This window comes from Lissotriton helveticus, chromosome 1_1, assembly GCF_964261635.1.
Source record: "Lissotriton helveticus chromosome 1_1, aLisHel1.1, whole genome shotgun sequence".
Classification (NCBI taxonomy): Eukaryota; Metazoa; Chordata; class Amphibia; order Caudata; family Salamandridae; genus Lissotriton; species Lissotriton helveticus.
In genome coordinates, this window is record NC_136057.1 from 1,260,155,408 (window position 1) to 1,260,172,607 (window position 17,200).

The window sequence follows — 17,200 nt, forward strand, 5'->3', positions numbered from 1 at the left end:
AAAGACCCGAAACTGTCGACGACGACCAGAGACCCGATATCCGGTTCGACGTCGAAAACTTCGACTCCGAGAGGCACGGCGACGAGCCATCCGTCGAAGAGAGCGGCGGAACCATCCGACGCGGAACACGCGGCCGAGATGGAAAAGAAAAGAAGGCGCCTCGAGGCAGAAATGGAGAACTTCATGCAGCGGAAAAAAGATTTCGACGCAAGGATGAAGGCCTTCACGATCCCTCACAAGACCAAGCCACCAGTGCTGGAGGCGGTCGAGGAGGAAGAAGAAGAGGTCGCCGAAGTCACCGAGCAAGACCAGGACGTCGAGGTGTTCGACGACCAGGAGGAGTACGAGAATCCCCACGAGAGCTACAGCTATGGGGAGGAAGATGAGGGCAGGACAGACACAGAGTCGGCGCCCTATGACCTTCAGGAGGTAGATTACATCGATGTCGACACCGACAGCCCGGAGGAGGTGGTCGACACCTACCCCTCGAGGCCCTCGCCGCCGGACGACATCGGGGCCTACAACGCGGTGATACAATCTGCCGCAGCAGCTTTCAAGCTCAAGCTCGACGAAGAGAAGCAGAAAGCAGACTTCCTTCTGGAAACATTGCTCCCAACACAAACGAGGAGCCAGTTCCTCCCGATGCTCGAGAGCGTCTTGGCTCAGGGGAAGGAAGCTTTCAGGGAGCCCGCAACATGCAAGGCAGTAACTCCCAGAACTGAGAAGAAGTACAAGCATGCCGCAAAGGACCCGGCCTACATTCAGGGCACGGTCTCCGCAGACTCCATTATCACGGCCACAGCAAGGAGGAGGGCTAACGTACCCACTACCTCGGGCCCGCCACCGGATAAAGAGAGCAAAAGGATGGATCTGGTGGGCAGAAGGATCGAACGGAATGCCGCGACCCACTGGCGCATGGCTAATTCCAACGCCCTGGTAAACAGACACATGTACCAAATCATGGAGGGACTGGGGCAGTTGGTGAAGGACTTGCCCCAGGATGCCAAGCAGAAAGCCGAAAAGCTAATTGAAGAGGGGAAGAATGCTGCAAATTCTTGCCTTAAGACGGCCCTGGATGGGGCAGACACCGCCAGCAGGCTCATGATGATGGGCGTCACGGAAAGGAGACACGCCTGGCTCAGGATATCCGGTTTCAAACCGGAGGTGCAACACAGCATCCTGAACACACCATTCAACGGCAGTACGCTTTTCGGACAAACAGTTGATGAGCAACTCAGCCAACTTAAGAAGGATAACGAAACAGCAAGATCCATGGGAGCATTGCAGTTCAGAGGGAACAAGAGGGGCACCCCGTCACGGAGGCCCGGCGGAAGAGGCGGAAACCAGCCAGGTACATCACACCAGGCTTTCCAGCAAACGCACCAGGCAGACTCGCAGGGTCAGCAGGGCCATCAGAAACAGCCCTGGCAGTACCAACAAAGAGGCCAGTCCTTTCGAGGGAGAAATGGACGGGGACAAAATAGAAGAGGGGGCCAGCAGCCCACCTCCAAGTGACTTCAAAAAAATCCGTGTGCCCACCCACAAAAAAGATCCCAGGGGGCAGCACGTACAGATGGGTCAAGACAAACTAGACACCTACGACCACAGGACACCAGTGGGAGGAAGATTAAGATTCCACCTCCAGGAGTGGAGAGGAATCACATCAGACAAATGGATCCTCAACATTATCCAATTCGGATACTGCATAGAGTTGGAGGCGAGGCCAACAAACAGAAAACCAAGAAGAAAGCCGCTAGCAAGCAAGCAGCTGCAGTGCCTTCAGGAAGAAGCAAAAGAACTCCTGCAGAAGCAGGCCATAGAAAGGGTACCCTTCAAGGAAAGAAACACAGGAGTATACTCAACATACTTCCTGGTACCAAAAGTAGACGAGACAATGAGGCCCATTCTCGATTTACGGTTCGTGAACAAATTCATAAGAACGCAAAAATTCAAAATGACCTCCCTGCAAGAGGTGCTCCCACAGTTGCAGACCGGGGACTTCATGGTCACTATAGACCTCAAAGACGCATACCTGCACATCCCAATGAACAGGAAGCACAAGCACATGCTCAGGTTCACCGTCGGAGAAAGCCACGACCAGTTCACGACACTGGCCTTCGGTCTAAAATCGGCACCAAGAGTTTTCACAAAGTGCCTCGCAGCAGTCGCAGCGCACCTAAGAAGGCAGGGAATACATGTATACCCTTACCTGGACGACTGGCTGGTGAAAGCAAACTCATACCAGAAATGCAAGCTGCACGCACATACAGTGACCAGCACGCTCATAAACCTGGGGTTCTCCATCCATTGGAAGAAATCATCAATGGAGCCGGAACAAGTGAAGATCTTCCTGGGAGCACAGATCAACACCTTACAGGGCAAGGTGTTCCCCAGCGAGAAGAGGGCGAGGGCGCTGGTGAAGGAAACTCGCCTCTACCGGAAGGGACAAGCTCGGACAGTGAGGACGGCGAGCAAGATCATGGGGATGATGGCATCATGCATCCACCTGGTACCGAATGTACGACTCCACATGAGACCCATTCAAGAATGGCTACAGGAGCAATGGTCACAAGCTACAGGCAGTTGGGAGGATCTAGTGGTTGTAACGCACGCAGTGCAGAAGGAGATGACATGGTGGACCATGGAGAACATAGCAAGGGGAAAGCCTCTAACGCCCCCAACGCCAACAGTGACCATCACCACAGACGCATCCCTGAAGGGATGGGGCGCTCACATGGAGGAGCTCAAGGTGAGGGGACTGTGGACACCGACGGATGCCACAAAGCACATCAATTACTTAGAATTGAAGACAATCTTCCTTGCACTGAAGGCCTTTCAAACAAGACTGTACAAGCACAGGGTATTGATACAAACAGACAACACCACTGCGATGTTCTACATCAACAAGCAGGGGGGCACACAGTCCGCACCGCTTTCAACGCTGGCGCAGGAGATATGGAGATGGGCCATCCCTCTCAAGATAGACCTGCTAGCCATACACCTACCAGGGAAGGACAACATACAAGCCGATTGGCTCAGCAGGCAGACATCGGCATCCCACGAGTGGGAGCTCAATGCTCAGGAGACAAGATACCTGTTCGACAGGTGGGGGACACCATCGGTGGACCTGTTTGCCACACGCCAGAATGCAAAATGCCAAAACTTCGCATCCAGGCAGCCCGAGGAGGGGACACTGGGGAATGCCCTATGGATAGATTGGTCAAGGACATTTGCCTACGCCTTTCCCCCGATACCACTGATGCACAGAGTACTGAGCAAGTGCAGAGCGAGCAACATGACACTGATACTGGTCGCACCGCAGTGGGCGAGGCAGACCTGGTACTCGCAGATCATGGAGATGACACAGTGTGCACCCCACAGATTCAGCAGGAGGAAAGATCTACTGTCCATGCAGAACGGAGAGGTACTGCATCCAGAGCCAGAGAGCATGAGCCTAGTAGCGTGGCTCCTGAGGACATAGAGTTCGCACATTTGAGACTACCAGAAAGCACCCTGAGGGTACTTCGGGAGGCACGAAGGCCCAGCACTCGAAAGTGCTACGTTGCGAAATGGAAAAGATTCACAATATGGTGCAGACAGGAAAGACTCCACAATAAGATGAAGAGGGACTCCACAGTGCTAAGGTACCTGACGCACTTACTGGAGAAGAACCTTAGCTCATCCTCGTTAAGAGTTCACTTGGCAGCGATAGTAGCCTACACAAGGGGAGAAACGTGCAGGAGCTTCTTCACATCACAGGTGGTGAAGAGATTCCTAGAAGGAGCGAAAAGGATCGCACCACCCAAGCGGGTGCCGCCACCTGCATGGAACTTGAACACAGTCCTAACGGAACTCATGAAAGAGCCCTTTGAACCACTTCACAAGGCCTCCCTAAAGATGCTAACTATGAAAACAGCCTTCCTGGTTGCGATAACGTCCTTACGCAGAGTAAGCGAGCTTCAAGCGCTGACGCTACAAGAACCATACATACAAATACACAACGATAGAGTTGTGATGAGGACTGACCCACACTTCATGCCGAAGGTGGTATCCAATTTTCACATGAACCAGTCTATACAGATACCGAGTTTTTTCCAAAAACCCACAACCAGCGCAGAGAGAGCTCTGCACACCCTGGACGCCAGAAGGGCAGTCATGCACTACATTGAAAGGACAAAGGGGCACAGGAAAACGAAACAGTTTTTTGTGTCCTTCGCAAACAGCTTCATGGGCAAAGCAGTAACCAAAAGGACCATTGCACGATGGATCGCACAAACAATCCAACTCTGCCACAAACGGGCAGGACAGGAACTGGCTGAGGGGACACGTGCCCACTCCACCAGGAAGAAGGGCGCTACAATAGCCTTCCTGGCTAACACACCCATAGAGGACATATGCCTGGCGGCAACATGGGCTTCGGTGCACACGTTCACGAAGCACTACTGTGTGGACATACAAATGAACAAGGAAGCTCAAGTGGGACAGAAGGTGCTACAGCACATATTCAACACCCAACGCTCATCTTCCACCCAGCCGCCACAGAGATGAGAAACCGCTACAAAATCTATGCACAGCATAGTGAATCCAGAAAGATTCACGCTGCAAAACGAATAGTTTTCTTACCTGTCGGTGTAGTTTTGCAGCTTGAAGATCTTTCTGGATTCACTAGCGAACCCACCCACCTCCGCCAGAAAGATGAGGCTGGAGAGAGAAGAGGTGGTTAACTAAAGAATAGACTTTGAAAATACAAAGCGGTAAATACAAACTAAGAAGAACATTGCCATTACTTCGGAAACGAAAGAAACACGGAAAAAAAGAACCCGAAGATGGCGCCCAAGAGTGGGAGCTTCCGCAGGAAGCATGCCGACGTCACCGGAAATACACCCAAAGGGGGTGTGACGCCGACGCCCACCTGGGCAAAGAGAAAAAAAAAAAAAAAAAAAAAAACAAAGAAAAGACTACGAATCCGGACCCAACCACAAGACCGCGGAATAATGCACAGCATAGTGAATCCAGAAAGATCTTCAAGCTGCAAAACTACACCGACAGGTAAGAAAACTATTCGTTTTCTGCCATGAGGCATGTATGTGTACGTGTCGTCCTTTCAATGACATATTATTACTTTTAGTATGTTCTCCTTCAATGACCTTGTTTCAGACTTTTATCTACTTCTCTTCCAAGTAACCTCCCACTGAAAAGTGTATTGTTTTAAAATAAATTTCCACTTCAGTGTTTTAACAGTGTTTACACTTAAGACTGGCTTGACAGTCCCACTGGGACTCTTTTTCAAAACTTGGACACCTCTCCTGCCTCATTCTGCACTGTAGGGTGCCCTATTGCATCTGTTTTCTCTTCCAGCATTGGGATCCGGCTGATATTTCAATCCGTAAGATCCTTTCTTCAAAGCAATTTGATGGCAGTTATCAGCAGTTTATAGTGGTTTATCAAAAACCCAAAATAAAAATAAGTTAAACAATGTATAGTTCTTGCCATCTCTGCCATAGACTTTCTTTCTTGGTTCCATTCTGTGCATGTTTAGATCTGGAAGTCTGCCAACCCAGAACCTACAGTTAATAGGCTCCACCATCTTGTAAAGGCCTGACTTTGATCGCACGTTTGATATTTCTGTTGGTTAATAATCACCAGCCTGAACAAATAATCCAAATATGATTCAGGTGCCCTTTACAATCACCTTGTTTAGCATTAATATAAAATAAGACTATTTTATTGTAGATAAACGTCCTCAACAGAATTGTTTAAAATGCTTTTTTACACTACTCTGGCAACAAATTCTTGTATATTTTGAAACCTACAGTAATGCATTTGAAGTTCTAGCTATTGAAGCAAATGTGCAATACATAATGGTCTCTTTTCAGGACGAATGATGGCTTTCTGTTATTTGCCATTTGAGATCATTAATGGTACTTTGTTTCTCCAGCCGGAGCACTGGGGTCTGAGCAACGATTTGGATGGATGTCGACCCTGCGACTGTGACCGTGGGGGAGCATTAAACAATAAGTAAGACAACCTTTTCTTTCTCTTGTAGCCATTCAGTTTCTGAAACTCTGCATGACAAATCGATCTTACAAATGAGCTAAATTTAATGGCAGATTAAAAGCTTCAAATGCACATACACAACCAACTTTAACTAATTTGTTTGGATAAAAATCCTTCAAAGTTACTAGTCTGCTGAAGGGTAGGACATCAAAAGTTTGACATTTACAATCATAGTGCTATTTTATTTGTAGTATTTTATACTCTAATTTAAATTGAATTTGTGGCTAGAATAAGTGCTGTAGCAATAGCCCAAGTGGTATGGGGGGCATGGGGCACGTGCTCCATGGGGCTCCCTCCAGCACTGTGCACCAGCAGTGGGCTCCAGCCCTGAGAGCTCCTGACTGGGTCCAGTGCGTGGGAGGGGCCTCCATGTACTTTGCAGGTGGCCCCCTTAAGTTTTGTTATGCCACTGGCAAGGATATGTAGTATGGCATGACCAAATGTAATCGTGGAATGGTTTGAGTAAGTGTCAACCTGTAGGAGACCGCTGATGAAACTGATGTAGACCAACAGGCTAACCGAAGTTATGGACAGATATGAAAAAAAGACAATGCTTTTACAAGTAAATGTTGTCAAAGTTTTTCTCCGTATTTCATGAACTTGCTTCGGGGTAACTGAAGCAGGGGGCCATTTTGTTGCCTCGTTGCTATATTAGAAAAAGGTTTATTTGCTTGAAAGACTGTACTTGTGTAGACTCTACAAGAAAGTGCATTTCAAGGGCATATGTTGTAAACAGATCAGCAGTAAAAGTATATTTGAGCATATGCATGCTTTGCTTACTCTTGACGTCTAGTTTTTGGCTCAGACATTAAACATTTTCTTCAAAGAAACATAGAGTCTCGGGATACTGTGTGTCTCCATCCTTAGTCAATGATGCACATGGGTTCACTGTCTCTACCTTTAAATGTTTTTTTTTCTGCCATTGGGACCAGACCTATTTAGCAATGGCTCCAAGAGAAACGCGTTAGCTTGCAGTAATTTTGGGCACTGGTGCAGTTCATCGATTCCGGCGAAAGAACAATCAAGTTTTACTATCTAATTTGCTATCTGAACTTTGAAATCTGGTCCGACTTGTTTTCAGTTGTCAAAAACATGACCTCGGAGAGTGTCGACAGATGGAGCATACTCCTTTCTGATTTTGACCACATTGGTAATACAAATTATCCCTTGGCTGATCACCAAGCATTCTGTAATGCCTGTGTAGGAAGCTGACTCTTCATGTGACATATCAAGGACCTGAAATACCGTGTAAAAGAGTCCAGGGGTTTTCTATGCAGTCCCACAGTGCTCTATTAGGGGTTGGTGTGGTTGAGCAGCCTTGGGCTTAACACAGAGGAGTGCAAAACATTTGCGAATACACACAATGATCAATAAATGACATGATTCAAGGAGATACACACCAATTGATAAAAATAGCAAGTATCTTTATATATATTTAGGCATCAGAGAAAAATTGTTCAGGTAATTACGTTTTTAAAAATAAATTCTTTTCACTTTAAATATTGGACACTTAGTGCAAAGTTCTGCAATGTTAACCTCTAGAAGGAAGAACAAGTTCTGCAAATAGGTGTAGTATAGTGACTTTCAAGACCAGACTCCAGGAGTTAAGGTGAGTGGTGGGCAAGGTCCAAGGCAGCACCAACAGAAAACCACCAACTGCGTGCGGGCGGCCAGGTGCAGGGTGCAAAACAGCGTTGGGAGCCCAATAGGTTTTCTATGGAGAGGCTGCTGGAAGTCCAGTGAGGGTGAACCAATAGAGGGGGGGGGTTTCAAGGCTTGCAATGCTCGGGGGTGTAGAAACACCTGGAGTCCTCTTCTCCATGGCCGGGGGCGTGGGGGAGAGAGCTGGGATGGATGCAGCAGTGTTTGTAGGCATCAGGTTTTCTTACCAGGAACAGTCGCTGTCGAGGGGGCCTGCATGCAGAGGCTGCAGGTGATGTCTGTCAGTCCATGAGGGGTAAAACACACTGGACTCAAGCTCTGGAGGGCTGGGGGACCTTGTTGACACCGGTGGCCCACTTCAACTCAGGCCGGAGGCGACAAGTGCAGTGGTGGCTTCCAGTAATGGCTGGTATGCTGGAGGAGCGGGGTGCATGGGTGGGGGCGCGCAATAGGGGTAGCGTGCAGGGGGGGTAAAAGAATTGACCAATTAAAAAAACTTACCTGCAGGCCTCCTTGTCACGCTGTTCTTCACTTCTTCAGTAAGGCACAGGCATTGAATGCCCTGTGGCCAATCCTTAAGCTGCTCTTGCGCAGGGTGCGTCAGGATTGGCATGAGTGCCCTCAATTTGCATTACAGGACAGACTGTGAGTCTGTGTCTGCTCTGTCCAACCCAGCTGCGTTGTTGGGTTGGAGAGCGCTTTCACTGCGCATGAGGGTTTGGCTGGCCAAAGACGGCCGGCCGGCCAAACCATCATGCTCAGTGATGGGAGTGCACTACCACTCCCGTCAGTGCCTGTCACTGCGAGGCCCCTCCCCAAGATTCGTCTAGAAACGAAAAATAAAACAAATTCAGTTTTATTTTTCCTTTCCTGACATTTTTGGGGGGCCGACGCTCCTCTGCCATAGCAGAGGAGCTGCCACAGGTGGCTTCAAGTGTCCGTTTTAGGCGGTTCCGGAGGCCTCGGAGTCTTTGCTTTAGGAGTTCCTGCAGGATGCAGGGAACGGTTCTGTTGTTCTATGGGAGGTAGTGGTCTTTATCAAAGGCCGACAGTCCTCCTAAGGTTCTGGAGTCAACAACTGCAGGACAAGTTGACTTTGGCACTGTTTTCGATGAGGGATGCAGAGAGGCTGATAGGGTTGATACCAGGTCAGTTGCTTCTTCTCTCCTCTCTACTGTTGCAGCTCTTCGGTGTCCACTCTCTTAAGTCATCAGGATCTGCTTCTGTGGTGTCGGGAGCTCCCCTAAGTACTGAGTTTAAGGGTGTTAGGGGAGTGTAAGGTAGTATTCAATGGGCTACTAACTCTTCGGGTCACTATACCCCCTATATGACCACTTCCTGTGGGAAGTGGGCATAACCCTGTCCCAGAATTATTCCTTCGTATGCTTTCACAAAGTTGGCTGCTTCTGAAAAATGGTGTCCACCTCACAGCAGTCCACCTTAGAGGTGGTACTATCCTGGTGCAGTGGTGGCTTCCAGTAACTGCTGGGATGCTGGAGGAGCGGGGTGCATTGGGTGGGGGCACGTAATAGGGGTTGCGTGCAGGGGGGTAAAAAAATTACATTACAAAACGTACCTGCAGGCCTCCCTGTCACGCTGTTCTTCACTTCTTCAGTAAGCCAGAGCCATTGAATGCCCTGTGGCCAATCCTGAAGCTGATTTTGCGCAGGGCGCGTCAGGATTGGCATGAGTGCCCTCCATTTGCATTATAGGACAGACTGTGAGTCTGTGCCTGCTCTGTCCAACCCAGCTTCGTTGTTGGGTTGGAGAGCGCTTTCACTGCGCGTCATGGTTTGGCTGGCCAAAGACGACCGGCCAAACCATCATGCGCAGTGATGGGAGTGCACTACCACTCCCGTCAGAGCCTGTCACTGCAAGGCCCCTCCCCCAAGATTCGTCTAGAAAGGAAAAATAAAACAAATGCAGTTTTATTTTTCCTTTTGTGACGTTTTTGGGGGGCTGACGCTCCTCCGTCATAGCAGAGGAGCCTCCACAGGTGGCTTCAAGTGTCCGGTTTAGGCGGTTCCTGAGGCCTCGGAGTCTTTGCTTTAGGAGTTCCTGCAGGATGCAGGGAACGGTTCTGCTGTTTACGGGAGGTAGTGGTCTTTATCAAAGGCCGACAGTCCCCCTAAGGTTCTGGAGTCAACAACTGCAGGACAAGTTGACTTTGGCACAGTTTTCGATGAGGTATGCAGAGAGGCTGACAGGGTTGATACCAGGTCAGTTGCTTCTTCTCTTCTCTCTACTGTTGCGGCTCTTCGGTGTCCACTGTCTTCTTAAGTCATCAGGATCTGCTTCTGTGGTGTCGGGAGCTCCCCTAAGTACTGAGTTTAGTGTGTTAGGGGAGTGTAAGGTATCAGCCAATGGGTTACTAACTCTTCGGGTCACTATACCCCCTATATGACCCTGCGGGAAGTGGGCATAACCCTGTCCGAGAATTATTCTTAGTATGCTTTCACAAAGTTGGCTGCTTCTGAAAAATGGTGTTCAGCTCACTGCAGCCCACCTTAGGGGTGGTACTATCCTGGAGGTGTCATGCCTACCCGACTAGCTAATTTTCAAGCCTGTTCCGTTACCCATTAATGCCCCTAAATATAGTATTCAGGGGAGCCCCAGGAACCAGTAAATCAGAATTGACTGAGTCAGAAAAGAGGAGGGCACCGTAGAACTGCAAGAATGAAGAACTGAGGAGCGGCAACTGACTTCGCACCAACCCTCTGGCCTGCATCTGTCCCCGACAATTGCTACAAAGATGACTCATCCTGCAGCTGTCCAGCTTCCAATAGTATGGGAGGGTGCCAGCACATAGCAAAACAGCCAGCATCTCCCATGGAGTAGCTGAGCTACTTTCCTGCAGGCACCAAAATGCAAGCTCTGGTTTACCGAACTGCTGATGCCCAGGCTCACCGATAGAGCAGCTACACAGGAGGAGATGTTCCTTGCTCCCAGATGTCAGCCCCGTCTCCCCAGCAAGTAACAAGACATTAGACCCTCCAGGAGCTCTCCAGCACCAATATCTAAGGTACCAGAACCCTTGCAGCAGGACACCAACCCCACAGGGACAGACCAGCTGACTAGGGACGTCAGCACTGCAGAAGCCATCACCCATAGTGGCCCAGCTGTTCTGTTATGTACCCATCTCCAGGTCATTACCTGAAGCAAGTGTTTCTGACCGCCATGACCCAACACTTCAAAGCACCTCTGCACCCGAGCCCCACAGCCTGAGTCCAAGTGAGCCAATGGTGTCCCTAGCACCCAGGGACCCCAAGATCAGAGAGCACCTTTGAGGTCTGCCAGACTGATTCCCTAGTCCCTACCTGCAGCCTCTTTCTGCAGGCTCATAGAAAGCGAGTGCTTCTGACTGCCGCGACCCGCCGGACCAAAGACAACTGCACACGAGCCCCACAGCCAGAGTCCAGATCAAAGTTGTATCCTGTCTCCAGAAGCCCTAAAGACCTGAGCCCCCCTTTGGGTTCAAACTGACTGGCCCTCCAGTCTCCACTTACAGCTTCTTTTTGCCAGAACTGTTTCCCATTGATTTCAACAGGCTGCCGACACCCAAAAGCACCTCTGCACTCGTATGACCCAGAGCCGACCGAAGTGACCTGTTGATGGTGTCTTGGATCTTGGTCCCTACTTACCTTAAGTCCTGAAGAATAGTCTTTTAAGTTGTTGTCAAGGGGTCCTATGCAGTGTATGTTTGCCCCATAGGTTAACATTAGCCCGAATACAGTATTATCTAATTAAATGCTGAAAACCTATGCTGAAAAGTACTTATCTGATAATGAAGATCTTGGTACCTAAAATAATATTTAAAAAAATCTATTTTAATAAATTTCTTTATTAAGCGTGAGTCCCATTTATTGACTGTCTGGGTACAACAAATGCTAAACACTGCCCTTTGATTAGCCTAAGCTGCTCGACCACTGTACCAGAAAATAGATCACTTGGGATTTTTGAAGAAAGCTCTGTAAACAAAAAAAGGTTGTCTGGACTCTCTACACTGTGTACTTTATTTTAGTGCACTATATAGTCAGCCAGTTTCCTACACTGTCATGTAGAGGCATTCCAAATTTAAAAAAGCCTTTTTTAGGTCTCGCCTGTCGATGCGCATGCGCATCGAGCAAGGCGAGAGTATTGGCACTTATCCGCTCTTTATCCACACTGCAAGGAATCGTGGCGATTCCTTGCAGTGCACGAGAAATTTAAGCTCAATGCGCATGCGCATTGAGCTTAAATGCGCGTGCACATGCCCCCAGCCGCCTGCCTTGCCTACTCTCTCTCACAGCCTCCCCCAGCTCCGCCCCCTCACTACTTGATTGCACGGCCGCTAGGCCGTGCCTCCCCTACTCTCCTCCCCCCTCCTCCTCTCCTCCCCTGCCTGCCTGCCGCTAGCCTTGCCTACTCTCTCTCACAGCCTCCCCCAGCTCCGCCCCCTCACTACTTGATTGCACGGCCGCTAGGCCGTGCCTCCCCTACTCTCCTCCCCCCTCCTCCTCCTACTCTCCTCCCCTGCCTGCCTGCCGTGTCGCACCTCTCCCCTCTCCGCCCCCTCCCCTGCCCGCCGTGTTACGGTGAAAGGCTTGTTGTTTAACCCAAGTGTGCATATAATCCAGATATCTTCCAATAGAAATCGGTGCTCCTTTTATGGGAAGGATGTTTTTGCGTCTTGTTTTTGGAAAAGCATGTTATTTAAAAAAGGTAAAAGAACATTGGTGGTAGTTAGATACATCTGAGCCAGCGGGGTCTCTTTTCTTTCTGATTTGAATGGTCGTTTCTCTCATTATCTGCGAACCTAAGACGAGCCGAACATGTATAAATAAACCGGTTCCACAATGGATGTTTTTTTAAAGCAAAGATTGCAACACAGCGCAAGAACCGTTGAGAAAGAAAAGCGCGAGGCAAATTCCCAGCAGGCTGCTCCTGTTCTCTCTCTCCGCCCTCCCCTTTCTGAGAAGCCGTGGAGTTTTTTTAATGCAGCTTGCTCGCTCGCTCGCTCCCTTCCCTCCGCTCCCCTCCCCCGCACGTAGGCTCTTGGAGAAAGGAGGGGAAAAAAAGCTCCCAGCCTGACTCGAAAATCAGCCTCGTTTCCTCAGAAACCGCAGCTGCTGCTAGAGCAGAAAACACGTCAGGCTGGCCCTCCAACGTACACAGATGTGCCTTTGTAACTCCACATAAATGCTGGGAAAGGATTGCGCGTTGGAGCAAAAAAAAAAAAAAACTCCCATGCAGGAAGAGGCGAATGTTTCGTGCAGGCTATGTTTTTACCCTCGATGGCGCCTTCCTTCGCCCCTCCCCTGACCTTGTGTAACAGTTACTTTTGAGCTTTAAAGTTGTATTTATTGTTGGTGACTGAAAGGATTTAGACTTGAGGAAGAAAAGGCATTCCGATTTGCAGTGAATAACAGTCCGCTTTTAAGTTTTTTACTTTCGTTTTTTTAGGTTTTCAAAGACCGAGGTAAAATGTCAAGCTGTGTTTACATGGGAAGCTTTTTATTTTGCTCTAGGCTAACTTCAAAGTGTCAGCGTTTATAGGAAAGAGGAATGCAGTATACTTGCTCCAAAGAGCCTGCTTGTGCCTTTTAAAAAAAAAAAAAACCTCACTCACCCTCAACCCCTCACCCTCACTCACCCTCACTCACCCTCACTCACCCTCACCCACCCTCACTCACCCTCACCCACCCTCAACCCCTCACCCTCAACCCCTCACCCTCACTCTCACTCACCCTCACTCACTCACCCTCACTCACCCTCACTCACCCTCACTCACCCTCACTCACCCTCACTCACCCTCACTCACCCTCACTCACCCTCACTCACCCTCACCCTCACCCTCACTCACCCTCACTCACCCTCACTCACCCTCACTCACCCTCACTCACCCTCACTCACCCTCACTCACCCTCACTCACCCTCACTCACCCTCACTCACCCTCACTCACCCTCACTCACCCTCAACCCCTCACCCTCACACAGTGCAATAGGTCTCGGAGCATTTGAGTTAGAGCTTTTAGAAATGTTTATGGCTTTTTTTTTTTTTATTCTTTAGCATTGGCTACAGGAAACAAAAATGCTTAAGATTTACAAAAAAACCCATAAACAATTCTAAAAGCACTAACTCTAATGCTGCGAGACCTATTGCATTTCCAATGCTTGTTTGATATTACTGCTGGTACCCCTGTCTGATACCCTAAGGTGATCACTGCTAGTAACGATGCACGGTGTGGCCACTAATGTAATCTTCTCTAATGTGCTCACTATTATAGCACTGATAATATTAGCTGCTTGAGAGATTTTAATTGAACATAAGTAGCTCTTATTACAGAAAAGTTTGGAGACTCCTGTCACAGAGGATGAGGACAACATTTTGGTCCAGTTCCGAGCCATTCACAAGGGTATGTTCAAGTGGATCCCCGATCGATCAATCAATGACTTGTAAAATGCTCCTACTCACCCGTTAATGTCTCAAGGCGCTGGGGGTGAGGGGGGGGGGGGTGCTTGGGGAGGTGGAGGGGGGAGAATTTCACCTAGGGCACTGTGGTTCAGTCGAAGAGCCAGGTCTTGAGGTCCTTCCTGAATTGAGGCAGTGACAGTGATAGCCTGAGGTGGAGAGGTAGGTTGTTCCAGGTCTTTGCTGCAAGATAGGAGAAGGATCTTCCTCCAGCTGTGGTCTTGCGGATACATGGGACAGTGGGCAAGGCTAGATGGGTGGGGAAGAGGTCTCTGCTGGGAGAGTGGAATGAGAGGTGGTGGTTGAGGTATGCAGGTCCCATGTCATGTAGGGCTTTGTTGACTGGGAGTCAGTGGAGGTCTTAAGTGGCTGGTGATATGGCTGTGGGGGCATATTAAGGATGAGTTTCGCGGAGGCGTTCTGAATGTTCTGCAGTTTCTTGAGGAGTTTCTGGGTGATGCCGGCGTAGAGTGCTTTGTCTTAGTCAAGTCTGCTGCTGATGAGTGCATGGGTGACAGTCAGTCTGGGCTCAGTGGGGATCCACTTGAAGGTCTTTCGGTTCAGGCGTAATAGCAGGATGTTAAGGCATTGATCTGGCGGTTCATGGTGAGTGAGGAGTCCAGGATGATGCCAAGGTTTTGTGGGTGGTCTGTGGGTATGGGGGGGTCCAAGATCTGCGGGCCACCAGGAGTCGTCCCAGGCAGAGGGGGTGGAGCCCAGGATGAGGACTTTGGTCTTCTCTGAGTTGAGCTTCGGGGAGCTGTCCTGTCCTTCATCCATGTTGCGACAGCCTTCATCCCATCATGGAAGATGTTCTTGGAGACTGGTTCGTTGGTAAAAGAGAGGATCATCTGGGTTTCATCAGCATAGGAGACGATGTTGAGTCCGGGGTTCCTGATGATTGCTACGAGCGGGGCCATGTAGATGTTGAAGAGAGTGGGGCTCAGAGAGGAGCCCTGGGGAACTCCGCAGCTGATCTCTGTGGGTTCAGAGTGAAATGGAGGTAGTCTGACACTCTGTGTTTGGCTGGTGAGGAAGGAACGGATCCAGTCCAGGATGATTTTAATGACCCAGTCAGGGAGAAGGTGATTACACCATGTGTTGGAAAGAAATATAGAGCTTTTGCTGATGAACCAATGTATATTAGAGGCCAGGATCACCATGACTCTTTTGTAGTTCAGACTGCCAGAAAGAGAGGTTAAGGTTTGGCCACAAATGACGAACCACCCTGAGATAAGGAAAGCAAACGCATAGACGCTGCTAGCAACAGAGTAGCAGTAGGTGCGACTACGCAGTGGTATGTTGCAAATTCATTCACGTTATTGTCACTCATACAGTACTTCCCTGATACATAGAAGAAAAGGTGTGACGCAGCGTTTGCAGAGGGGAAAACCATTGTTAACACCAGTGTCTCAGGGTTAAAACTGGAGGACCAGTAACACCCCCTCTGCATCCCATTCAATGGGGAACATCTTTTTGGATCCCAAGAGGATGAGATGTTGGAGAAAATTAAAAAAGATACTGTGGAGTCTATGGGTACCCTACAATCCAACACTTCAAGTGGCACTTTTCGGAGGCAACTTCCATGAAAGGGGGAAACCCCACACCTGCTTGCCAGCCGCCACATATACCAGCAACAGCAGCAGGCTTTTCACAATCCTGCCCCCCCCAGCATGGTAGGGTGTACTCAAGAGAACTGAGCTACCCACATTCCCCCCCGCCCCCGATCAAACAAAACCTTTCAGGATGAGAGTAAGGGATCTCCACTGTGTGTGTGAAAGTCACTTCAGATCAGTGGGTGCTAGTGGTAGTCCAACAGGGCTACTACCTATAACTTCACACTACCCTGCCAAAATTACCTCGATGACACGTGCCCTCAGTCAGTATCACTTCTATATTTTAAAAGAGGAAATACAAGTGCACCTTCAACGTGGTGCCATATAGCTGGTACCTCCACACCACACCCATGTTAGTAAAAGATGATTATTCAATATACTCCTTATCCCAAAGAAGGCTAGAACCCTACCGCCCATTTTGGACCTACGCAGGCCGATCAAGTCATCCTGTTGGAGCACTTCGATATGACAACCTTGCCGGTTTTCATCCTGTTTCTTGGATAGGGAGACTTCATGATGGTGTTAGACATAAAAAATGCCTATGTCCAATTAACCATCAATCCTGTCCATCATCAGTACCTTCAGTTCGTGGTGGACAGCTCTACCAATTCAAGGTACTATTCTTCGGGGTGACAACGGAACTAAGGCTCTTCACCAAGGGTCTAGCCGTGGTGGTTGCTTATCTGCGGAGAGCGGGCTTCAACAGCTGACTGATCTAGAGCAGCAGCAGGCATCGATATCTTGCACACACTTGGACAGCTCTAACCCCTTCGATTTAGCCTAACGTTTTCTATGTACGCAATCAAAATCCCTCGCACTACCTCAGCCGAAGCAGCCATTTCTAGAATCAATACTAACTGCTGTCACAGGCAAAGCATTCCCCAACAAGCAGTGGGTAGTGCATTTAAACTGCTGCTGCCTCTTTGTCAGCCTACTCACCCATTAGATGTAAGAACTTAAATGAAGTTGCCCGGCATGATGGCATCTTACAAAGCAGTTGTACCGTACATCAGATTACACATGTACCCCCTGCAGCAGTGCTTCACCAATCAGTGGTCACAAGCAAAGGGTCAATGGGAAGATAAAGAATGGCTGTTTCTTTCCTAAATGGTGGAGCAGCAACAATCTTTTGCTAAGCCAGCCTCTCTTAGACCTCTTCCACATGTGACCATTACCACCAACTCGTTGGCCACATGACTGTTCGAGGCACCTGCACTACTCTTCAGTAGGACATAAGAGTAGTCCAGGTCCATAAACTAACTAGAATGACTAGCTATTCACCTAGCATAGAAAGCGTTATATTCACTTTCCCATGGCAAGGGGGTCCTTGTAAAAACACCAATACAGCGATTTATTGCTTACAAACAAAAGAGGATACCCATTCACTTCTGCTAACTAACCTGGCCCAATGTAT

The 17,200-nt window shown here is 49.1% G+C and overlaps 1 protein-coding gene across 1 annotated transcript in view; it reads left to right on the top strand.

Annotated features, from left to right (window-relative positions):
* Nucleotides 1-17,200, top strand: part of LAMB1 (laminin subunit beta 1) — a 298,596-nt gene that overhangs the window by 115,098 nt on the left and 166,298 nt on the right. Inside the window, exon 12 of the mRNA XM_078680114.1 lies at nt 5,939-6,018. Within this exon, the coding sequence (XP_078536240.1) occupies nt 5,939-6,018 (80 nt within the window). The remainder of the gene's footprint in view (nt 1-5,938; nt 6,019-17,200) is intronic.